Source organism: Sciurus vulgaris (genome assembly GCF_902686455.1).
Source record: "Sciurus vulgaris genome assembly, chromosome: 3".
Classification (NCBI taxonomy): Eukaryota; Metazoa; Chordata; class Mammalia; order Rodentia; family Sciuridae; genus Sciurus; species Sciurus vulgaris.
In genome coordinates, this window is record NC_136463.1 from 51,678,671 (window position 1) to 51,704,177 (window position 25,507).

A 25,507-nucleotide genomic window follows, 5' to 3' on the forward strand; every position below is an offset into this window, starting at 1 on the left:
TATGTTAAGAATATACATAATGATGAAAGCCTACTATGCATTTAACAATGATTTCAAATGAGTTTTATATTTAATACAATAGCTATATTCATTTAAAAAATAGAAAACATATTTATGTGGAATTATAGCTTATTCAAACTTAAGGCAGTTATCGCTGTGTGGATTCAAGGATTCCCTAAAACAAACATGAGGCTCCTTGGGGTCTTGTGACCACAACTGACCTAAGACATGAGATGTAAAGGTGACGTCTTCCCTCTGTTTCACAGAACGACAGCACCAGAGTAATTTCTGGATAGTATCATGTTATAAATTCAAAATTGTGCAATGTAAAAACAAACATAGACACTTGATAAAATAGAATAATATTTCTCTTCTGAGGAAAAGAAATTAAATGTTTCAGTATCTGTCCCCTGAAAATACAATTAAATTTCACTGTGTCCTCAGGAGAGTTTGCAGAAATGATTGATTTTGAGATAAGGGTTTGTGGCAAATTCCATATCAAACATTCTAAGTGGAGGGGAAGTTTAATGTTGATGAAGACTAAGACTCTTTCTGCAAAGCCGACAGGAGGTTGAGGCTATTACTGTTGTCATTATTGTTGTCATTGGTAACCAAAACACATCTCCCTACAAACCATTGCCTCTTCCACTTATCAGTGGTCACTTTCTTTTAATCTAATCAGAACAAAGTGATTTATTTTATATTCTCATAATTTGTTAGTGGAAACAAATTTAAGTTCATTCTGGCTTGAAACTGTATACTATCAATTTCAGATGAGATATCTAAAAGATTTTGTTTTTTTAAAAAAGGGAGAAAAAGAGACAAATTCATAACCTAAAACAAGAACAATTAGATTTAAAGAAATTAGTATGCTGAAATCAAGTGGAAAACTCAGAAAAATACAGATGAAAAATATACAATTACTGTAAAGATTTAGTAGAAATTCAAATGCCGATTTTACTCCAAGAACATTTTAAAGTTGCTGACTTTCCCACAACATAGAGTTAATAAAAGAGACTTAATTTTGAATTAAGACAAAATCATCTATTGGGTTTTCAGCTTTCATTGTACTTATTTTTCCCTTTACATACCTAATACCTATCAGTTAACATTCAGTTTATTTGTATTTATTAGGTATCTTCAACATGGACTTATGTCCTGAAAGAACAGATGAACCTTTTAACATCCAAATTTAACTTTTACATCCAAGTTTAGTAATTTGGGAAAGTGGGAAGTATGCCTAAATAAAAACTTCAGCTTTTAAAATAGTTTAACTTAAATCATGATGCCACTTAAAACAGTTAGTTTCCACTTCTCTGTATCAACACAATGTAAAACAAGAAAAGGAGGGGTTGAAAAAAGGGAAGGAAAAAGAGCAAGTAGGAAAGAAAACATTCTGAACACATGGGGGACATGACAAATGCTGCTGGTTGACTATCAACCCCTCCACATTTCTCAAGTAAGGTTTATAGTACAGAGGAAAGAATGGAGGCTTAAAATGTCACAGTCACAAAAATTAAGCTGCCAACATAGGGCTTTCAAGTCCACAAACTGATCTCTTAGCACCTTGACAAAGTGCACAGAAGTAATTCCAAAGGTAGAGGCCAGGAAAACAAGTGTGGAAAATGAAGCATGTTAAAGTGAAATCAACAGGACAGCTCTCCACCCCACCCTGTTGTCTCACCTAGCCCTGTTTCTTCCTCCAGGTGCACCTCAATAACCTGCAGCCATGAGTAGCGACGCTGACATGGCTGTATTTGGGGAGGCTGCTCCTTACCTCCGAAAGTCTGAAAAGGAGCGCATTGAAGCCCAGAACAAGCCTTTCGATGCCAAGACCTCAGTCTTTGTAGCGGACCCTAAGGAGTCCTATGTGAAAGCCACAGTGCAGAGCAGGGAAGGGGGGAAGGTGACAGCCAAGACTGAAGCTGGAGCTGTGAGTAAAAAAATAAAGAATTAAAAAACAGTGAAGGGTAAAGGGTGAAGGGAGGCCCAACTACTACTTACTTGATACCCACTGGCTCCTTCTTCTCTTAACAGACTGTCACAGTTAAGGAAGATCAAGTCTTCTCCATGAACCCTCCCAAATATGACAAAATTGAGGACATGGCCATGATGACCCACCTGCACGAGCCTGCTGTGTTGTACAACCTCAAAGAGCGCTATGCAGCCTGGATGATCTATGTGAGTGTCCCCCATTATTCACCAATTCCCCGTACTTGATGTGTTTGCTGATACAAATTAAGGACTTCATTTTCAGATTCTGCTAGTCCGTTGCAATATTCTCTTAAGACCAATCATTTGGTTAGCATAAATTCTGATGCATTTGAAAATGTACATGTTGGAAAGCCATCTGTTTAACTGAATTAGTTGGAAAACTAAAGAGATCTGTGCAATAACAATGACAGAGGGAAGCAACAAATAAACCAAAATCATTAAACTTCCTGAGAACTAACCCAGTTCTTAGGTCCCTTACCCCTTGCCCTTAGAGCAGGATTTCCCAGATATAATAATGAGGTAATTGCTGATTGAACAACCCTGTCCTTTCCCACAGACCTACTCAGGCCTCTTCTGTGTCACTGTCAATCCCTACAAGTGGCTGCCAGTGTACAACCCTGAGGTGGTGGCTGCCTACAGAGGCAAAAAGCGCCAGGAGGCCCCGCCCCACATCTTCTCCATCTCTGACAATGCCTATCAGTTCATGCTGACTGGTGAGTGAATCCATTACAATTCTACATGCATTGTAAATACTTGTATATTAATAACACAGAAAACATCTGGCCAGTACTTTGAGAATAAAACATTCAGCATAAACATGATAATCAATAATCAAAATGAATTTAGAATAAAATGTACTCGTTTCAAAAATGTAGAAAATTCTGCTTAAATTTCTACACTGAAATCTGAATTAACTAAAGCTAATTATAGCTCAAAATTAACCAAATGTAGGTATCAAGTCTCTTACTTATAGCTAATATATCATCTCTTCTAAAAAGTAAACTTTGAAATTTCATAGTGACAAGTTATCACAAGCACTACAAGAAACTGTGGATTAGACATTAATGTGAGAGAATGTCAAACTATGAACCAGGTGACATTAAATGGTTATTCATTCAACATTGGCTGATTATTCTCATAGATAAAATGGTGAAATAATGCATTCCCCTTACTATCACATCACTGGCAATGGGAGTGTTATCAAATTAATGAGCATACCTTTTGCCACTTATTTTGAAAAGACTTGTAAAAAGCACAAGTTTATATAGTTTTTATTTTTCTAAGTGGAGAATTGTAAAGATATCTTGGAGTTTACAAGTACTGTGTTAATCTAGGTGGTGTGTTTGGTTTTTGTTGTTGTTGTTGTTTGTTCATTTATTTTACATTATCTTTGATTTCTCTTTTACAGATCGTGAGAATCAGTCCATCCTGATTACGTATGTAGATGTCATGCCTTTCTTTCTGTTGAGTTCTGATCATTATGGTGGTTATTACCACCTTACAATCTGATTTTTTTCTTGTTTGGTCTTGACAGCGGAGAATCTGGTGCAGGGAAGACTGTGAACACGAAACGTGTCATCCAGTACTTTGCAACAATTGCACTTACTGGGGAGAAGAAGAAGGAGGAGGCAACTTCTGGCAAAATGCAGGTAGGTATGATAATTATTTGAGAAAGAAAGGAAAAAATAACAAGTTTTTAAAGATGTGAACACTGTACTCCAAAACCATTGTGATCACTTGCATAGGATGCCAGAATTTGGAAAATAATCTTGAATGGGCTTATGAGAATGAGACAAACAAGGCAACTGGCAAGTTTAATAGGCAAGAGTTCCCATGAACATTTATTATGAGCAAAAGGTGGGTCTGACAGATACAGGAATTAAGGGCACGTCATTGGAGTGTCTCATTCCTGGATTTGTCTTCCTTTCCACTCACTTTACAAAACCTTACCTCAAATTTCAGAATGCTGTGAAGGGGCAAGGTGAAAGGGAAGGAGGCAGGAGGCCAATGGGAAGTTATTTTGGTACACTGCAACTCAGCTTTCCTAAATTTCTTTATCCAACTTACTCATTTTTCTTAAGGGGACCCTTGAAGATCAAATCATCAGTGCCAACCCCCTACTGGAAGCCTTTGGCAATGCCAAGACTGTGAGGAATGACAACTCCTCTCGCTTCGTAAGTTTTTCACTCTTCCTTTTTCATGTGAGAAATGCCACACTGGCATTTCTGTACGTGCAGTGTCAATATCTCTCATGTATTTGGTCCATAGCTAACAAAAAGTTTGTGCCTTTTAATCAGTGCTCCCTTGCTTTCTTAAGGGTAAATTTATCAGGATCCATTTTGGTGCCACAGGCAAACTGGCTTCTGCAGATATTGAAACATGTAAGTCAATAATTACTATTGATTGAGAATCTTTCAGGGGTGGGGGTTGGAAAATCCTGTTCTTATGTATGCTGTGTAAAATTTTCAAATGCTTAAATTTTCATCATGACTCTTTCTTTTAAATTTACTTAATGTGATTTTACAGATCTGTTAGAGAAATCCCGAGTCACTTTCCAGCTGAAGGCTGAAAGAAGCTATCATATATTCTATCAAATTATGTCCAATAAGAAACCAGAGCTTATTGGTAAGAAACTTCTTGATTTATTTCTACCAATGAAGAATAATAGCTTATCTGTAATGTCCCTTTGAAATGTTTTTTGATGACCAAAGTAACTCTGTCTGTATACTGTTCTTTTCCATGTGTTCAGAAATGCTTCTGATCACCACCAACCCATATGACTTTGCCTATGTCAGTCAAGGTGAAATTACTGTGCCCAGTATTGATGACCAGGAAGAGTTGATGGCCACAGATGTAAGTAATGGGTACAAAGCAAGAAAAGCAAAGTAATTTTCCAGTATATAACACTCTCCTTCCTATATTAGGGTAAAAAGCATTAGCAGAAAAATTATGACTAGGCAATACTACTATCTTTTCGGCTTTCTTACCTCTTGTAGAAAATGACAGTATATTTCAATGTTCTTCCAATGTGTTAGGAAAGCTTTAAATGACTATGATAAATGTTAGGTCTTTGACACTCCTTACTTAATTGGTTCTTTTTATTCTTTCTTCTCAGTTTTGGTCAATATTGTACACATTGCTATTTCTTTTCTATTTTATACCAGATCCTATACCCAAGAATCTGGAAAAGAGCTACAATATTTTCATGTTTTTAAATAACAAAACATGAAATTTTCAGTCAAAGATGTAACCACAAACTTTGTTTTGAATAAATGTCTGTGACCTAACAGTACAGCCTCTGGCCTGCCTATGTAGTGTTAGAAAAATATGGATTGTTTATCTCAAAAATATTCTTTGGGGAGACTCCTTGATCCTTGACATTTATTTTAAAACTATATATCCTTTCCTTCTCCACCTCTTTTTTCTAAAGATTATTACTTTAGAGCTTATTTTCTTGATACATAAACTTTATACATATTTTTTATTTCCTTTTGAATTTCTGGATAATCTTTGATTGTCATATTTTTAAACTTTAATATTCCAACACCCCCCAAATAAGGTTGACTTATGAAAATACCTTTTCTTTCAAAAAGTTTATAATCTATTTGTGTACCTTTATATTATGTCAGCTTTTATTCACTAATAACTTATTATTATGTTCATGTGTCCAAAAGTGATATGGAGTTGAAAAATACCCACTAGTTTGGGAGGTTAAAAAATGTAACAGTTTTACTCTCAGACTTCTGGATGGTCCCTATTCACGCATGTAAGGAAAGTTACTTAACCTCTCTGAACCTAGGTTATGGGTGTGCTCTGTAGCTATGCAGCACTACTGAGCTGGAACTGGAAAACAATAATTCTGTGAAACAGTCTTAGAAAATAAGAATGATACACACTGTCCTCTACCTTCTCTAATCCCTGCCCACATTTATAAATCTTTGCAAAGCCTAGCAAGGTAGTTAAGAAGGTAATTAACATGTGATAGGAAAAAAAATAGTTCACTGAAATAAGAAAGCTTTTTTCATAAATATATCTTTCCTGCATGAATAGTGAACAACCAGATGAAGTTCACTCCCAGACATCTCATGACCAGTTGAGCTGTGACTTTTTATCAGAGAGACATATGGAGAAATACTTGGAGCAATTGTTGTTTTCATATCCTCTTTTCAACTGAATCATTGGTGCCCATTAAGGTGGGAAGGTAGACTGCAATTGCCTATTAGTTTAGGACAACATAGGAGAAGAAGGAGGAAAAGAGCTTTGGGAGATTGGAAACAAGAAACAAGAACAACCCAAATTATAAGGATAAGTGATAAATCATAAATGCCTGAGCAGAAAGGGCAGGCTGAAATAGATGGTAAATGGTCTTGGCATCAGTGGTTATGGGTCTGAGTCTGGTTGAGTTAAAGTCTGGTTTAACTCAAATAGAAAGACTGCTATATGCCTGTTGGTGTTGCTGTGTGGATCAAAGAATTAAGAAAATGAATGCCTTCCAAAGTAGGCAAAGTGTTAGCCAAATACATGTCAAGGCAAAATGAGGAAAACATAGATAGGCAGACCTTCAGTGTCCTGAGTACATCTGCAGAGTGATCACTAGAAGGTGAGTAAATTCAACTCTTTCAACAGAGCGCCGTGGACATCCTGGGTTTCACTTCTGATGAAAAGGGGGCTATTTACAAGCTAACTGGGGCTGTGATGCACTATGGAAACATGAAATTCAAGCAAAAGCAAAGGGAGGAGCAAGCTGAACCAGATGGCACTGAAGGTACCACTTCTGTTGACGGCTTTCATTTGAAAGTACTTGTCAAGAGTTTTGCAGAGGCAGAGTCAATTTTTTTTACTTTCTTTGAACTACCTCATGAGGGGCAAATTTATATGGAAAGTGAAATGACATACTGTCTGATGCTTTACGCAATTGAGAAGACTTGTGGAGATTTGCAATTTCTGTCCATTCCATTCTTCATTTACTTTTTAAAATTTTTTTTAAAAAATTTTATTTGTTTTTTTTTTTTAGATATACATGCAATACAGTGCATTTTGACATAATATACATACATGGAGTATAGCTTCCCATTCTTGTGGTTTTATATGATGTGGAATTACATTGGTCCTGTATTCCTATATGAACATTGGAAAGTTATGTCCAATGCATTCTACTGTCTTTCACATTCCCATTCCCTCTCCACTTCCTTCATTCCCCTTTGTCCAATCCAATGAACCTCTACTCTCCCCCACCACACCCTTATTTTGTGTTAGCATCCACATATCAGAGAGTTCACTTACTTTTTGTAAGCTAGTGTTTAACTACTTGGTTAAAATATGTTTTATTTAGTGAATAATGTTTGCCCACCTGTGCTGGGGGAAAAAAATTGAGATCTGAATTTCCTTGTCACTGCTAGGTTAGGGTTTTTAAATTATTTCTATGTGTGATATAATATTGCCATATTTTAAATATTACATAGATTATCCCATTCCCCAAGCTCCAATGTATCATTATAAAAATGACTAAAATTAGCATGAGCAGTGGCAATATTTTTGAAACAACATGAATAAATGTACATATTACTATTTAAGCAAAGTTATTTTTGTATCATCATCCCTCACTTCTTAAATTATGTAAGCCATGCTTGGTTTCACCATTCTCATCTTGTTCATGCAGTTGCTGACAAAGCTGCCTATCTTCAGAGTCTGAACTCTGCTGACCTGCTCAAAGCCCTCTGCTACCCCAGGGTCAAGGTCGGCAATGAATATGTCACCAAAGGCCAGACTGTGCAACAGGTAAACATGATTTCACTTGAACCACAGGAAACTCAAGAATTCATTATTGTGTTCAGTTCACAAAACTAACACCACAACTCTTTTTGAAGGTGTACAATGCAGTGGGTGCTCTGGCCAAAGCTATCTATGAGAAGATGTTCCTGTGGATGGTCACCCGCATCAACCAGCAACTGGACACCAAGCAACCCAGACAATACTTCATTGGGGTCTTGGACATTGCTGGCTTTGAGATTTTTGATGTGAGTAGTAAATTGACAGAAAATCAGCAAATGCGAATCACTAATAATTTGACCAATCTTCTTAGAGAAATCAAAGTTATCTTTACAAATGTACTTCAGAAAAAGTACAAACTATAATTCCTGCTTAAAAGGGTCTTTGAAGAGATGTGAATTCAAGTAAATAGATAAGAATAGAGAATTCTACTTTTTCACATCTAGAAGTCTTGAAATACAGTCCGTGAAGGGTTAAAATATTCAAAATCTAACCTGGTCCCAATCAGAGTAGTATACAAATACTTTCTTAAATTACTCTAAGGGAGTAAACAGTCCTCATTTAACAGGATTTTGCCTATCATGCATGATTTCATGCAGTTACTTGGAAAGTATCTGAGGAGTCAATTCTTTGTTAAGAATTATATCATACTTTAAGAAAGGACTATGAAAATTTATAATGTAATAAGCCAAAATGCTTTAAATTCAAAAGAAAATGTTAGTACCTACACTGTAGATACAAATACTTAACTTATGACTAATTTCCTATATTTATTCCTTCCTATAGTTCAACACCCTGGAGCAGCTGTGCATCAACTTCACCAATGAGAAACTGCAACAGTTTTTCAACCACCACATGTTCGTACTGGAGCAGGAGGAATACAAGAAGGAAGGCATCGAGTGGGAGTTCATTGACTTTGGGATGGACCTGGCCGCCTGCATTGAGCTCATCGAGAAGGTATGCATGACTTTTTAAGTGCTCGAAACAAGAAAAACAAATTGCCCACCTCTCTATGCTTCATTACAATCCCAATTCTCAAAAACAAGCAGTGGTGTTTCATGACATGTTTGTACAGTCTGATTCATTGTGAGATGTGTGACAAGTGGTCCATTATTAATCAATAAAATATGGTAGTGGATAGAAAAATGACTATAACACACCATAGGTTCACATTTATAACTCTTAATTACTTCTTTCTTTCTCACTTTTATTCCTACATGATTTTATAATTATGGTAGAAAGGAATTAAACTACAGCTAGTTCTCTGAGTACTATAATTAACACTGGTGTACCCATGACAGTGTATTGTGCACGTATTATCCCTCACTTATAATAAGGCAAGCTATATCAAGATTTCTTAAGCTGGGTGCAGTGGTGCACACCTGTAATCCCAGGGGCTCAGGAGGCAGAGGCCGGAGGATGGAGGATCTCAAGTTCAAAGTCAGCCTCAGCAACTTAGCACAGCCTTGAGCAACTCAGCGGGACCCTGTCTCTAAATAAAATATAACAAAGGACTTGGAATATGACTCAGTGATTAAGCACAATCCTCAGTACCAAAAAAAGAAAAGTGTCTTAAATATAGTCTTAAATGTTGAACATTTAGTCCTTCAACTGTTGAAGTCATCAATTCACTCTCTACTCAAGATGATTACTGAATAAACACCAAGCTCCTAAAAGACCTCATCTAGAAAATAAGCTCTGAATTCCCAATTTAATAACTGATAGATTTAATAATTGGTGGGTAGAACAACAGTTATATCAGATTTAGATATATTAAAACTTATGGAGCAAAAACCACCCAAAACTTATCAATAATTATTAAATGCTTTCAAAACAAATTGAGTTCATCGTTTACCTACTGATACTAGAAAGTATATGTGTGAATTCTACCCTAAGCAGTAGAAAGGAAGAAAAAAATGGAATTTCCCTCCAGGAAAACTTCAAATAGTCTGGTCAAAATTCACAAAAATGTAAAAGAAGAGAGTATAAAAACAGACTAGATCTGCACAACTTTGGAAAAATGTTACTTTACTGACAGAATGTCTCCACTATTCATGAGAACTGTACAGCCTCCAGGAAAGGGATTTATTTTCTTCTCTAGTATTTCAGTTTCTGCCTCATTAAAATGGTGTTTGAAAAATAATTTATGAATTTGTGAAATCATCAAAGTTGAATTTGCTTTCAGTCTTTCATATCATTTTACTACTGAAAAAAGTCAAACTGCTTAGAAAGCAAAGCCAAATTACCATTACTTAACTCCATTGTGGTGGAGGACATAGTTTAAAGTACATAATTTTAATGATATAAAACAGAATGCATTTTTCTCTTGTCAATAGTTCATTTTTAGTCATTAGACATGATCTTTTCATACATTTGTCATGTATAGATTAGGGTAAAGGATGTTCTACTGTCGGTAGAGAAGAAAGTATTCGGATATTTACATTTATGGAATAAGAATTATTTTTAAATGATACTTTTAAGAATTTACTTTTATACACTTAAAGTTTGCCAAATGGCACAAATAGATTTTTTTAAGTGAGTCGTTCTAATAAACATATTTACCTTACATCCTTTGACACATAATGATTGTTTGACATTTTGGCAGTAGAGAGGCATCACTAAAATACAATCATGCCTATTTAATGTGTCACTCCAAGTCTCTGAAACATCATATTTTCAGGTTTCCATCAAATGCATTAGCTATTAGAGCACAATTTCCTCAAGGACTCATCATCATCCCCTTTTTCTTTTGTTAGCCTATGGGCATCTTCTCCATCCTGGAAGAGGAGTGCATGTTCCCTAAGGCAACAGACACCTCCTTCAAGAACAAGCTATATGAACAGCACCTTGGAAAATGCAACAACTTCCAGAAGCCCAAGCCTGCCAAAGGCAAGGCTGAGGCCCACTTCTCACTGGTGCATTATGCTGGCACTGTGGACTACAACATTATTGGCTGGTTAGACAAGAACAAGGACCCCCTGAATGAGACTGTGGTCGGACTATACCAGAAGTCTGGATTGAAGACTCTGGCTTTCCTCTTTGCTGGGGGACAAGCTGAAGCAGGTAATTTTTTAATATCATATGTTTTAAGAGTCACAAAATAGAAACATACTGTTTATCAGAAACATACAGGAAAATCTAACATGAAAATACTAGCCAATATTGCTCTAATGAAAGAAAGAATATTTAATAACTGTAGTCCACAGTCAAGACTTTCAGAACTCAAATTGGCATGACGGAGCATTTAGACTACAGTCTCATATTTTTCAAGGAGAAAACAGACACAGATACTTTAAATGACTTGCTCAGGATTATACAATTCACTTTTACCACTTTTATAGTATTACTTCCTTCAAGGATCCAGCTAAGTTGGAGATAAGGAAGTTCTTTCTCAGTCTTAGCACTAGGGGAATTAAAGTTTTGTTCTTTTAAGTACCATAAGACCAGATGTGCAAGTAACAACATATATGTACAGGCAAACAGAAAATAAGACTTCCCTGCTGGTGAGCAGAGACTCACCAACCAAGCATGCAACTTGCCTCTCCTGGGAAAATGTGTGCATTAAAAAGGCTTTCCTATTCTGTCTCCTGGGTACATCCTTCTAGGAACACACACTGCTGATCTAGAGTCGGGGAGTCCCATCCTCTTCACGTTATCTTTTCACATTACCTTTTCACTCACATTTTTCCCCCCGAGTGCCTATAATGTGAGCCAATGATTATATTTTCTTAGTCTACAATTGAGGGAGGAAAGATATGGAAATAAGAGGAATAAGTGCAAATTGAAATTCCAAAGGGAATTTTGGTAACCTGATGTCTATGGATTGTAGTTCAAAGATTATTGCAAATTATTTTATTTATGTTTTTTTTATTTTTCAGAGGGTGGTGGTGGTGGAAAGAAAGGTGGCAAGAAGAAAGGTTCTTCTTTCCAGACTGTGTCTGCTCTTTTCAGGGTACAGTATAAACATGAATTCCAGAGTAATACTTTTATTAATAAATTAAATTATTTTAATAGGAACTTCTAAAAAGATACCTTAAGGTAAAAGTCAAAAAAGTAGTGATGTACTAAAGAAAAACAATCTGAAAAATACCTCAGGAAAAATTTAACAAAAAGAAGACGTACAGTATATCTCTTCACATCAAACTTTCTGATAAATCAGTCATTTTCCCCAAACTTCAAATGTAAGAGATCTGGTATTAAACAAATTTCACATGAAATCAAACACTCTTAAAAACATCTATTGTATTCCATTATACCTACACCATATTATCGAAGTCTCCATATAAATTTTCTCTGCCTGGCAGTGCATGAAAAAAACTAAAATTGACTGATTTTGTATTTTGACTGATTGTATTTGACTGATTTTGAATTTTCCATGTATATTCCATATGTATGATTGCTCTTGGTCATTATGATAATTTGAAACAGCTCATTAGAATGTGAAATGGGGGTGAAATTAATTACAGAGCATTGATAGGGACACTTATGTAGATTCAACTACAATTACTTTAAAATTTTTCATATGGTTTTATAGGAGAATTTAAATAAGCTGATGACCAATCTAAGGAGCACTCACCCACACTTTGTACGGTGCATCATCCCCAATGAAACTAAAACTCCTGGTAAGACACATCTAATATCAAAATGAGACTCTACAGTGCATCCTATTTAGACTATTAAACTGAAAATATACCCTTTTTTCAGGTGCCATGGAGCATGAACTTGTCCTGCACCAGCTGAGGTGTAATGGTGTGCTGGAAGGCATCCGCATTTGCAGGAAGGGTTTCCCAAGCAGAATCCTTTACGCAGACTTCAAACAGAGGTTTGTGTCTCATCTTTCCAAGTGTTACATGAAGAAGTATTTGTTTTTTTAAATGACATTTTGTTCTTTGAAACTTAATCTGTCCATATTTTCAATACTACCTACTAAGTGTTCTACTTTTTTGTTTTTAGTGAAGAAAAACCACCTTTTTATGTTGTTTTTATTTTGACAGATACAAAGTTCTAAATGCAAGTGCTATCCCAGAGGGTCAATTCATTGACAGCAAGAAGGCTTCTGAGAAACTTCTAGGGTCTATTGACATTGATCACACCCAGTACAAATTCGGTCATACCAAGGTACCCCCCAGCCCATATTTCTACCTATCATAATTTCATCATTTTTGGACTTTCTCATGAGTGAAAACCAAACATTTAACTTGTTCCTTGGCAAGGTTTTCTTCAAAGCTGGCCTGCTGGGGACTCTAGAGGAGATGCGAGATGAAAAGCTGGCTGAGCTCATCACACGCACCCAAGCCATCTGTAGAGGGTACCTGATGAGGGTGGAGTTCAGAAAGATGATGGAGAGGAGGTGAGGACAAAGCACAAGTTTCTTCCTTTTCCACACTTTATAACTGAATTCAGTGAAGTCACTACTTTTGCTGATGGTGACTTCACATTTGTCTCCCTTTTCATCTGTTTTCCTTTTCAACAGAGAGTCCATCTTCTGCATCCAGTACAATGTCCGTGCTTTCATGAATGTCAAGCACTGGCCTTGGATGAAGCTGTATTTCAAGATCAAGCCCCTCCTCAAGAGTGCAGAGACAGAGAAGGAGATGGCCAACATGAAGGAAGAATTTGAGAAGACTAAGGAGGACCTAGCTAAGTCAGAGGCAAAAAGGAAAGAACTGGAAGAGAAGATGGTAGCTCTGATGCAAGAGAAAAATGATTTACAACTCCAAGTTCAAGCTGTGAGTATTACGCCTTGCATAGTTCAGTCATATCTTATTACCCAATCACGGTCTGACTGAGCATAAAAATTTTTTTCTTCAAGTTTAAAAATGAGAAGGTTTCCACTGAACACATTTGTTAGTATTGCTCACCCTTCAAAAATACTAAGACTCAGACAGAAAGAAGCAATAGATGCAAAGCCACATGTGCTACATATGTTCAAATGTGCATTTATACATAGTTTGGTCACCAGTGAAGAAAGTCCTAAGATATCCCTAGACATGTTCCTTTCTTTATGAGTTTAATCTCTTAGATTATATTAGATTAAATATTTTTGTGCATAAAATAGAAGTTACATTGTTTCTTCTAGGCAGGAAAAAAAAAAAAAAAAAAAGGCTGAGTTAACTACCCCTTAAATGTAAAAAACTAATCCTGAATGAGTATGTGACTTTTCCAAAAGTAGTTTAGCAAAGTTTAGTAAGTTGTAGAATTTTTTGCCAAAGGGCTAGTTTTCCAGATTTGAACTTCAACACATAGATATTTGGAGGAAATGTGTTACTATTAACCAGTAAACTAAAAAAATGTTAACAATATATTTGTCTATTAGTTTTTTTAAATTTGACAATTTAATTGACATTTCTGTTGATGAAAATGGTAGTCACTGAAGTTTCTACCTTTTAATAAATTGTTGTGTGTTTTTAGATACAACTTAGACAACTGAAAATGTTCAATTTCTTCCTTTAGGAAGCAGATGGCTTGGCTGATGCAGAGGAAAGATGTGATCAGTTGATTAAAACCAAAATCCAGCTTGAGGCCAAAATCAAGGAGCTAACTGAGAGAGCTGAGGATGAGGAGGAGATCAATGCTGAGCTGACCGCCAAGAAGAGGAAACTAGAGGATGAGTGCTCAGAACTGAAGAAAGACATTGACGACCTAGAGCTGACACTGGCCAAGGTTGAAAAGGAGAAGCATGCCACGGAGAACAAGGTACAAATTGTTATCCATTTTTGAGTATTTATAAGCATTAAACTTGTTACTGAAGTATTTCAATTAAAAGTTTAATTTTATAATTATTGAGTATTAAAGAAAAACACAATTATGTCCTCACTTTAGTCTTCACCTCTATCATATATACCTTTGCCTTTATCTCCTATTGTATTCAGCCTCATAAGGCTAGGTTAACTTCTGCTTTCTATTTTCCTTGTCAGGCAGACATTGTCCTAAGATACTATCATCCTTTTCAAGACAACAGACTGTCATTAGCATTCCTGTTATCTGTTCAAATCTATAGGTGAAAAACCTCACAGAAGAGATGGCAGGCCTGGATGAAAACATCGCTAAGCTGACCAAGGAGAAAAAGGCCCTCCAAGAGGCCCACCAGCAGACCCTGGATGACCTGCAGGCAGAGGAGGACAAAGTTAACACCCTGACCAAAGCTAAAACCAAACTTGAACAGCAAGTGGATGATGTAAGTGTGAAAATAAAATGTTTCCACTTAAGATGAATGAAATCAATGACAATGACATGAAACTATCAGTGACATCCATAGACTTTAACTGCTCATTTGTAAACAAAATTCTCAAGATATTTGTTGTATCTTTTAAAATTTTCTTGAGTATCAGGCAAGTGGCATGGGATTCAGTGCATATGAAGTATTAAATAATATTCATTATGAATTTAGCTTGAAGGATCTCTGGAACAAGAAAAGAAACTTCGCATGGACTTAGAAAGAGCCAAGAGAAAACTGGAGGGTGACCTAAAATTGGCCCAAGAATCCACAATGGATATAGAAAATGATAAACAACAACTTGATGAGAAACTCAAAAAGTAAGATAATTCAGCTATTAACCTGCTCAATGTATGTCAATGCACACAAAACATGTTTAAAAGGTCTCCAAAATACTACTTCATGGCATGTACGAAAGAATAATAGCATCTTTGATTTTTTTTTATTAAATGAAAATGGCACATTATAGACATGTAAAAATGTCCTTCCTCAACACCAGTGGTATAAAGAAGTTTGATTATACACTGAAAAGAAGATTAGTAAGAGAATTGCCTACAAGATAATGTGTTGCTCTTCTACTAGGAAAGAGTTTGAAATGAGCAATCTGCAAAGCAAGATTGAAGATGAGCAAGCTCTTGCAATGCAGCTGCAGAAGAAGATCAAGGAGTTACAGGTAAGTCATAACCTCCATCTTTTCTGGGCATTATAGGAAACAAAACTCCCCGAATTCATATTAATTCTGACATATCACACCCAGGCACGCATTGAGGAGCTGGAGGAGGAAATTGAGGCAGAGCGGGCTTCCAGGGCCAAAGCAGAGAAGCAGCGCTCTGACCTCTCTCGGGAACTGGAGGAGATCAGCGAGCGACTGGAAGAAGCTGGAGGAGCCACTTCAGCCCAGATTGAGATGAACAAGAAGCGAGAGGCTGAGTTCCAGAAAATGCGCAGGGACCTGGAGGAAGCAACCCTGCAGCATGAAGCCACTGCAGCTGCTCTTCGGAAGAAGCATGCAGACAGTGTGGCTGAACTTGGGGAGCAGATTGACAACCTGCAGAGGGTCAAGCAGAAGTTGGAGAAGGAGAAGAGTGAGCTAAAGATGGAGATTGATGACCTTGCTGGAAACATGGAAACTGTCTCCAAAGCCAAGGTATTTCCTAATTTTTAATCTTTATTTGCAATAATTCAAGATGGCTGACTTTATATATGAGTATATGTAGCCAATTTGCATAAATATTAGATGTTACCTGAAGTTCAGGATTTTTCTTAATAGATATAGTATTAAACTGAATCACTAAAGTTTCATATCTTATTTGTAGAAATCACTTTAAACTTTAAACTTTGTAGCTATTATCAAGACAGAATGCAATTACAAAAAAAGACATCTAACAATCATATTCTACATGATGTAGGATATAAATAATGTTCATGCTTTCCAAAAGAAAATAATCTCATTTTGACAATCACATGTTCATTCGTTTAACCAAAATTAAGTGCACTACTATTTCCTAAGCACCTGCCCCACAAAGTTCAGATAGAAAAGTAAGTAAAATTCAGTCCCTTTCCACAGTAGTTATGGATCTTCAAATTCCAACCTTTTAAATAGAAATGCATCATTTTTTTCTTGTTTTCTACTTCCCACCACAGGGGAACCTTGAGAAAATGTGCCGCACCCTGGAGGACCAGCTTAGTGAAGTGAAAACGAAGGAAGAGGAGCAACAACGCTTAATAAATGAGTTGTCAGCTCAGAAGGCACGTTTACACACAGAATCAGGTCAGTAAATGGGTATCCTTGGCTTTTGGAGAGATGGAGAATGAAAAGCAAGCCTCCATCCATAAACCACAAATCATGCTTTGGGTGATGGATACCCATTTGCAATTTCCCCATTTACTCTCTCATCTTTTTACCAAGAAATGATAACGCACAGAGATTCTAAACTATAACTGGATGAAAAAATTAAGTTTCCTGGATTCAGGAGATATTTTGTTGCCTCAGCATTACTCAAAAATCCCAAATACTAAAATGTCAAAGAAAGCTCATACACTTTAGAGGAATCTAGAAATGGCCTTCTCAACATCTCTAAGGCACTTAAGGTTTTTTTTTTCATCATATGAAATAAAAAAGGTTCACATGTTATTCCATTCTTCAAATCATTCTTCACCTCAACAACAAATTTAAATCACTCATGTTATCTTCCACAGGTGAGTTTTCACGACAGCTAGATGAGAAAGATGCTTTGGTTTCTCAGCTATCTCGAGGCAAACAAGCATTTACACAACAGATTGAGGAATTAAAGAGGCAGCTAGAAGAGGAAACAAAGGTGAGAATTCTCCAGTTGTTATTTTCAATCACTTGAACTGTACAGCACGACACACATATAGAGATTATCAATGATCAGAACATAAACTTACATAATACATGTTTTGGTTGGTCTAGGCCAAGAATGCTCTGGCCCATGCCCTTCAGTCAGCCCGCCATGACTGCGACCTGCTGCGGGAACAGTATGAAGAGGAGCAAGAAGCCAAAGCTGAGCTCCAAAGGGCCATGTCCAAGGCCAACAGTGAGGTTTCCCAGTGGAGGACTAAATATGAGACAGATGCCATCCAGCGCACAGAGGAGCTGGAGGAGGCCAAGTAAGGGTTTTTTGGTTAGGACAGCAAAAAGAAATAAAAGAAAAAACAGTGAAGAAAAAATAGAAGAGAATATTTCAGGCATGCAGCTAGGTGAAGAATTTTATCATAAGAAGGTAGATTCTACCATATCCTCCTTCTTACAACTTGGTGTGTGCCTGCCCCGCCCCTCATTCTGTTACAGAAGCATATTGCATTTCTTTCCACCAAAATGGATTGTTAGTTATTAGCTTACTCTGTATAAATTAAGGGCAATTGATTTCCTTTAAAAGAAAAAATGTAGATGCTAAGATTATCTTGCAAATTACTATGAATATTATAATAAATAATGATGAGTTTTTCCTTAGCTAGAGTGTTGAATGTTCAGAATAAGACTCATACCACCAGTATCAATGGACTTATTCATGAATTACTCATACCATTTGTGGAATAAAACTCATGGGAGGAAAAAAATTATCATATTCTTAGTGAAGGAAGTCGTCCTAAATTTCATTTATTTCTGATAGTTGTTAGAATTAAACCAAATGAGAGGGTCTGGCAAACATTGCAGAGGGAGCACTCTAGACAAGAGTGTACATGACTTGAATGAGTCATGAATTGGGGGAGTAGGTGAAGGGTGCAGTAAAGAAGACTTTGGAGGATATTTGAGAAAAGTATTAATGGAAAAATACTTATTTTCTGGGGTCATCAAAGCCAGAAATTACTGGTTAATTATACAATTTTGAACATATCACTCTGGATCAGTTTCTGTTATCAGTACAGTAGAGAGGACCGTACTAGAAAATGTCTAAAGATCCTGTTCAGTGCTAACATTCCTTGATGAAATGCCTCCTGTTCATCATTACCGTTGCTTCCTTATCCTCACATTTTTCACACTGCTCACTCAGCTTAAGTGCTTACATATTCTGTCTGCCTCTCAAAATGGCTTAATAATTAGGTATAAAAACTGAAATAAAGAACTCATGAAAGAAAAGAGTTCTAGGAGAGATAAAATGGGTACTTTAGAAAATTTAACAACTTATGGATATAGGAGTAAAAAATGTTGGAGAAAATATGCTTTCCTAGTCAACATATTTATAGTTTCTTGTGGTCACTCCTGATTCTGTCCCCGGTTACTCACATGAACCAACTTTTCAGGAAGAAGCTGGCCCAGCGTCTTCAGGATGCTGAGGAACATGTAGAAGCTGTGAATTCCAAATGTGCTTCCCTTGAAAAGACAAAGCAGAGGCTTCAGAATGAAGTGGAAGATCTCATGATTGACGTTGAAAGATCTAACGCTGCCTGCGCAGCTCTCGATAAGAAGCAAAGGAACTTTGATAAGGTGGCTCACAGTTCCTAGGGGGACACCAGCATGATTCCTGTTTTCAGAGGCTAACTGTTGACATACTTCCAGGTTCTGGCAGAATGGAAACAGAAGTATGAGGAAACTCAGGCTGAACTTGAGGCGTCCCAGAAGGAATCCCGTTCTCTCAGTACGGAGCTGTTCAAGGTGAAGAACGCCTACGAGGAATCCCTGGATCAACTTGAAACACTAAAGAGAGAAAACAAGAACTTGCAGCGTGAGTCACTGTAATCATTCTATTTCAAATATAGTAGGGAGAGATCTTTTCAATTTTTCATTCTCCTCAACCAAACTTTGTTATTTTATTATTAAATTACAGAGGAGATTTCTGACCTGACTGAGCAAATTGCAGAGGGTGGAAAGCATATCCATGAACTGGAGAAGATAAAGAAACAAATTGACCAAGAGAAGAGTGAATTGCAGGCTTCTCTAGAGGAAGCAGAGGTACATGTTTCATTTGCTCACCTATATATTATAAATAAATTGAAAAATAATACAACTGAGATCTCTTCTTTAGGGTATAATGCATATGATTCAATGAAAAATGCTTAATAATACCTTGGTAATAATGGACAAAATTAAGATGTATTAAAGTTTGGAGTTTTCAAATGCCTCCTTGGGAGAAATCATACTGTGGGGTAAAGAAAAAAGCTCTTTAGGTAACCTAAATGTTTCCTTTCTTAAGGCCTCTCTTGAGCATGAAGAAGGCAAACTTCTTCGCATTCAACTTGAGTTGAATCAGGTGAAATCTGAGATTGACCGAAAAATTGCTGAAAAAGATGAAGAAATTGATCAGCTAAAGAGAAACCATCTCAGAGTTGTAGAGTCAATGCAGAGCACATTGGATGCTGAGATCAGGAGCAGAAATGATGCACTGAGGATCAAGAAGAAGATGGAGGGAGACCTAAATGAGATGGAAATCCAGCTGAACCATGCCAACCGCCAGGCTGCTGAGGCAATCAGGAATCTTAGGAACACACAAGGCATACTCAAGGTACATTGGGGTAAACACACTGGTGTCATACAATTTGATACCATTACATAGTAACTCAAATTTTAATATTTTATGAGGACTATGAATCATAAGTCACCTAAAGGATATGGTAATCAATTAAACTTTTTAGTCACATCACTAAAAAAGAACTTAATTCTGTGTGAAAGGCCCAGGATAGTTTGCTTTGTTATTTGCAGAGAGGACAAAGTGGTGAGGAGTAGGGAGATGGAGGGAGTGAAGAGAGAGTTTAGCCATGTGCCACTGCATTTACATGAACTTTGCTTGTTTAATATATAAAATAACACAATTAGACTAGCTGATCTTGAAGGTTACTTTTCTGATTCAAAATTTTATAGATTTAGCCATGGTGCTTTTTATCATCCAGGATCTAAAATAATAAAATATGTCTTCTGAGTGCTACCCTAGGCTTCCAAATTTTGTCATTAAAGGTACTTGTAGATTGTTCCTATCTAATTATGCTCTAATTTATTAAGATCCAAGTCCTTTCATGACCCTCAATTTGTATCCAGACTAGCTGATCTTGAAGGTTACTTTTCTGATTCAAAATTTTATAGATTTAGCCATGGTGCTTTTTATCATTCAGGATCTAAAATAATAAAATATGTCTTCTGAGTGCTACCCTAGGCTTCCAAATTTTGTCATTAAAGGTACTTGTAGATTGTTCCTATCTAATTATGCTCTAATTTATTAAGATCCAAGTCCTTTCATGACCCTCAATTTGTATCCACTTTAATTGGAACATGAGTAAGAGTCTTTTTCTCTTTCTGGGTAGGACACTCAGCTACATTTGGATGATGCCATCAGAGGCCAAGATGACCTTAAAGAACAACTGGCAATGGTTGAGCGCCGAGCTAATCTGATGCAAGCTGAGATTGAAGAACTCAGGGCATCCCTGGAACAGACTGAGAGGAGCAGGAGAGTAGCAGAGCAAGAGCTTCTGGATGCTAGCGAGCGTGTGCAACTCCTGCACACTCAGGTGAGGTTCAGGTCTAGTTTAGCAGATATGCTCTCAAAGCTAAAGACAATTTGAGAGGATAAGTTTGTTTATAAAATAGGGAACTACCTTGGCATGGATTCATTTCTGGATTTCTGAAAAACGTAGAGAGTGATCTAAGTATGTACTGCGACCTAGTTGGTTTATAAGTGTATTCACAGACTGGCATATTCATGTTAGTTGGAAATAAAACAGAGTTTTAAATTTATATTATGAAGACTACCTATGAACAATGTTGGTGATAATCTTGTCTTTTGCAACTCTAAGCTGTAAACAAATAGGTAAACAAAATAAAGACTAAACCATCAGATATTATTTGTGTATTACATATGCACATAAGGTTAATCTCATGGAATATAAAAAGAAATTCTTGGTTCAAATTCATAGAAGTCATCATTTGCAGTAGTTAGCATTGGTTGTTTATAGTGGATTTGTTGAATTAACAGTGGCATATCCCCACAATGGTGAATATGTAGTAATTATAGCACATGTTTATTGCAATGGAAAGAGGTTCATAACATAATAAGTGAAAAAGCAACTTCAAAATGATATAGGATGCATCATCTTTTGTTAAAAATATACAGAAGATATTCAAAAGGATTAACAAAAGTGTTATGAATGGTTATCTCTGGTTAGTGAGAGTACAGTAATTATTTTTCATCTCTTTTTTGCTAATTTCTATGTTCTACTCTTTTTTACAATAAACATATTTACTTATGAAGTTGCAGTGTGTAGAAAGCCATTACAGAAAAGATAAAACTGCATCCTAAAAATACTTTAAAGTCAAGTTAATAGGAAACATTTTTCTTACTCATTATGAGTATCTAGAATTGATTGGATATTTCAAACACTATCAACTTTCCAAAAACAAAAAACGTTCTTAATTCAATTTATGTACCAGTAATGATGCTATTTATGCACTTGGGATATGGAACCAATAATATGAATAAATAGCTAAAAATTAATAATTCATTTTTTCATCAGCTGCATGATATAAATACTGCATAGCACCTTAAATTTGGAGGCTTTTACTTTGTGTTTACAGACAGCCACTAATAACAGTTGAATATGTTTGGTATTGGAAATGAAATTTTACCTGGAATAAGTTAGAAGTTTTATGAACAGAGATACAGGTATAAAGAAGAAAAGACATAAACTTAGAATTAACTTCTGATTTTGTTTTTATTTTGAACATTTCTGATGTTCAGCAATTTATGCCTGTGTATGCTAGTTCAAACAATAATGTAAATGGTTATAATATAAGTAAATGTGATTTTCCTCTTATTAATTTGCTATAGAACACCAGCCTGATCAACACCAAGAAGAAGCTGGAGACAGACATTTCCCAAATCCAGGGAGAAATGGAGGACATTGTCCAGGAAGCCCGCAACGCAGAAGAGAAGGCCAAGAAGGCCATCACTGATGTAAGCAGAGGACCACACTTGGTGGGTAAACTCAAATCCGCTTGCACTCTCTCAGCTCTTAACTAACTCTATTTTACTACTAACCAGGCCGCCATGATGGCTGAGGAGCTGAAGAAGGAGCAGGACACCAGTGCCCACCTGGAACGGATGAAGAAGAACATGGAGCAGACGGTGAAGGACCTGCAGCACCGCCTGGATGAGGCTGAACAGCTGGCACTAAAGGGTGGCAAGAAGCAGATCCAGAAACTAGAGGCCAGGGTGGGCGTCCACTCAGTCATTTGATTCCCAGCCTGTTCATGTGGCTAGTTACAGCCCAACTGTTAAATGCCTTTGTTCTCTTCCAGGTGAGGGAACTTGAAAATGAGGTTGAAAATGAACAGAAGCGCAATATTGAGGCTGTCAAGGGTCTTCGCAAACATGAGAGAAGAGTGAAGGAACTCACTTACCAGGTGACTGGCCTTTTCATATTTTCCAGGGCTTTCAAGAAAATTTTTTAAAAAATAAGACATTTTCAAATAATGGTGCTACCTATTTACTGCCTCTTTCAGACTGAGGAGGACCGAAAGAATGTTCTCAGGCTGCAGGACTTGGTGGACAAATTACAAACTAAAGTTAAAGCTTACAAGAGACAAGCTGAAGAAGCTGTGAGTATCTCCACTGTAGAAGAGAAAGGTTTAGGACCATAGCGTGTGCCTTGAAATTTCTAGAACTTGAGGAGCTTTCTTTATGGCAAAGAACTCAAAATTGGGAATGTGAAATTAGGTAGAAAAATAAATATTAATTTAAAATGAAGTGGGGCACAGTGGTGCATGCCTGTAATCCCAGCAATTCAGGAGGCCGAGGCAGGAGGACTGAAAGTTTGAGACCAGACTGAGCAATTTAGTGAGATCCTCAAGCAATTTAGAAAGACCCTAAATAAAAATAAAATAAAATACAAAATATAAAAATTAAAAATAAAAGGGTCTGGAGATGTAACACAATAGTAAAGCATCCCTGGGCTAAATCCCTAGTACTAAAAATAAATAAATAAAATTAGAAAAACTTGGCACAAATTACTAGAGCTTTGGAGTTTCTGGTTCATTTCTTCTGAGACCAACACATTTCCCTTCCTATCTAAACTCCAGCATTCATATGCAAATGAGGATCTGAATTTTAAGCCTTATTTAATGTCATGATAAATCCATCTCAGGAATTTTTTTTCTTTTCAATTTGTCTTTCTTGTTAATTCTGAAATCTTCCTTAAGGTTCTCTGCACCCAACACCACTGCACCTATTTTTCAAAATTTGTTTCACAGAAACAAGACTAAATCACATACCCCACTACTTTGATCTCTCTGTTGTCATTGTAGCATCTTTAGTTTGTCAGGGAGAGTCAAGTGAAAGAGAGTGAAGAAAGGGGTTGTAAGCACAATCATATATAATGCCAAGTTTTCGTGATGCCCTGTCCCAGTACAAGTATGACATAAATAACAGAACATTTTGTTTTTGCATTCATGAAGCAAACCCTGTAGCTGCTTTTAGTAACAAAAGCAGTAACAATCAGCAAATGTCAAATTTTATTGTTCTCTCAAATTCAATTCTGTTCGCAGGAGGAACAATCCAATGTCAACCTTGCCAAGTTCCGAAAGATTCAGCACGAGCTTGAGGAGGCAGAGGAACGGGCTGACATTGCTGAGTCCCAGGTCAACAAACTACGGGTGAAGAGCCGAGAAGTTCACACGAAAATCATAAGTGAAGAGTAATTCACCCAAATGGTGAAAGTGACCAAAGATGCACAAAATGTGAAAATCTTTGTCGCTGTCCTGTATATCAGTGAAATAAAATCTGCAGAGAATTTTGCAAATCTAAACATGCATTTGTCTGTTAATTATAAGCTTTACAATGCTATTAAAACTAATTCACTTATTCAACATTTGTTAAGCTACTATTGTGCACAGAGATGAAAAAAGGATTGTGAGTAGTGACTCAACTTTTATAGAAGACCATGACTTAAAGTACTCTGGAGTATGCAAGAGGCACCCTTAATTCATTCAACCAATTTTATTGAGTACCAAGTTATGTCTCTGGTACAAAAATGGGCAGCAAGGAAATGACAGTCATCCCTCTCTGTGAGAAGCTCAGTTCAATGAGGGTGCCAGCAATTCAAGCAAGTATGATATAGCAAACACAGTCTTATAAAAATATAAAAACAAACTGTGGCAATGATTAAGTGAGCTGCTAACCTGAGTAGTCCAGAAAGCTTTTCAAAGGAGACTATAAGCTCGTAACTCAAAGATGAGTAAAGAGATGAAAGAGAAAAGAAGACAAAACAAACATGAGAATTCAGAGTAGTTTAAGCATAGGCTTCATCAGCAAAGGGTAGCAGATGAGGCCAGATTTGGAAGGGTGGCTTCATATGCAGTACTGAGGAATGAGGACATGCATTAAACCAATCAAACTTCACGAGGAGAGTTGATACAACTCTGGCAGTAGTATGTAGGAAGGTACCAGTAGAAAGAAAAATAAATAAATAAACAGAGCAGGAGAAGACTGTTAGGATGGTTCTAAAATTAGAGGCAATGGTGATCGAAATAATAATGCAGAGTGAAAGCAGGGTTCTAAAACCCATGTAAAGAATGGGCTGGCCAGGAAAGCTTTGAAGAGGTTACACAGTTTCACAGCATTAAAGCTTCTACTTACTTTGTAATTACAGAGTTTATTTCCTTTAGGGAGAAATATTCTCTTCCTCTGAATACTTTCTCATCCAAGAAAAATGGACAGAACATTTTAGATAAATCTTCATGTTGACCTTCTACTTTCTATAGACAACTCTGCTTATCAAGGAATTTGACTTTTCTCTGTACCTCACATATTTTAAGGAGGAACTATAAACGGAATTGATTTCTTATTTTCGTAAAAGAATATGACTGAAATTTTATCAGAACAGTTGCCAGAGTGATTTTTCTCTGATATTTTCTTGAAACTTCAGATTTGGCTTCATTGTGTAGATATAAAAAAATAAGATAGTAGAATACCAACTTATTACTTTACAATGGTGGATATCCCTTTCTAATGAGGAGGCTGTTTTGAGAAATCTCCTTCCTCAGTGTGGAAATCCTAATTAGTAATGAGGAGCTTGCTTCAG

The 25,507-nt window shown here is 36.6% G+C and overlaps 1 protein-coding gene across 1 annotated transcript; it reads left to right on the forward strand.

Moving 5' to 3' along the window:
• Nucleotides 1-1,716: 1,716 nt before the first annotated feature.
• On the forward strand, nucleotides 1,717-24,232 carry MYH4 (myosin heavy chain 4). The gene is made up of 38 exons (XM_079134051.1): nucleotides 1,717-1,933; nucleotides 2,038-2,181; nucleotides 2,552-2,708; nucleotides 3,404-3,431; nucleotides 3,530-3,644; nucleotides 4,077-4,169; nucleotides 4,313-4,376; nucleotides 4,522-4,620; nucleotides 4,745-4,848; nucleotides 6,622-6,760; nucleotides 7,655-7,773; nucleotides 7,863-8,012; nucleotides 8,551-8,721; nucleotides 10,521-10,827; nucleotides 11,643-11,716; nucleotides 12,299-12,386; nucleotides 12,469-12,586; nucleotides 12,759-12,882; nucleotides 12,978-13,114; nucleotides 13,238-13,493; nucleotides 14,218-14,460; nucleotides 14,765-14,941; nucleotides 15,155-15,300; nucleotides 15,563-15,653; nucleotides 15,738-16,127; nucleotides 16,625-16,751; nucleotides 17,180-17,298; nucleotides 17,415-17,611; nucleotides 18,746-18,929; nucleotides 19,002-19,167; nucleotides 19,270-19,394; nucleotides 19,636-19,944; nucleotides 20,738-20,941; nucleotides 22,258-22,383; nucleotides 22,471-22,641; nucleotides 22,728-22,832; nucleotides 22,932-23,027; nucleotides 23,973-24,232. Exons 1-38 carry the CDS (start codon nucleotides 1,730-1,732, stop codon nucleotides 24,123-24,125), a joined length of 5,820 nt encoding a protein of 1,939 aa, XP_078990177.1. The 5' UTR covers nucleotides 1,717-1,729; the 3' UTR covers nucleotides 24,126-24,232.
• Nucleotides 24,233-25,507: the final 1,275 nt, after the last annotated feature.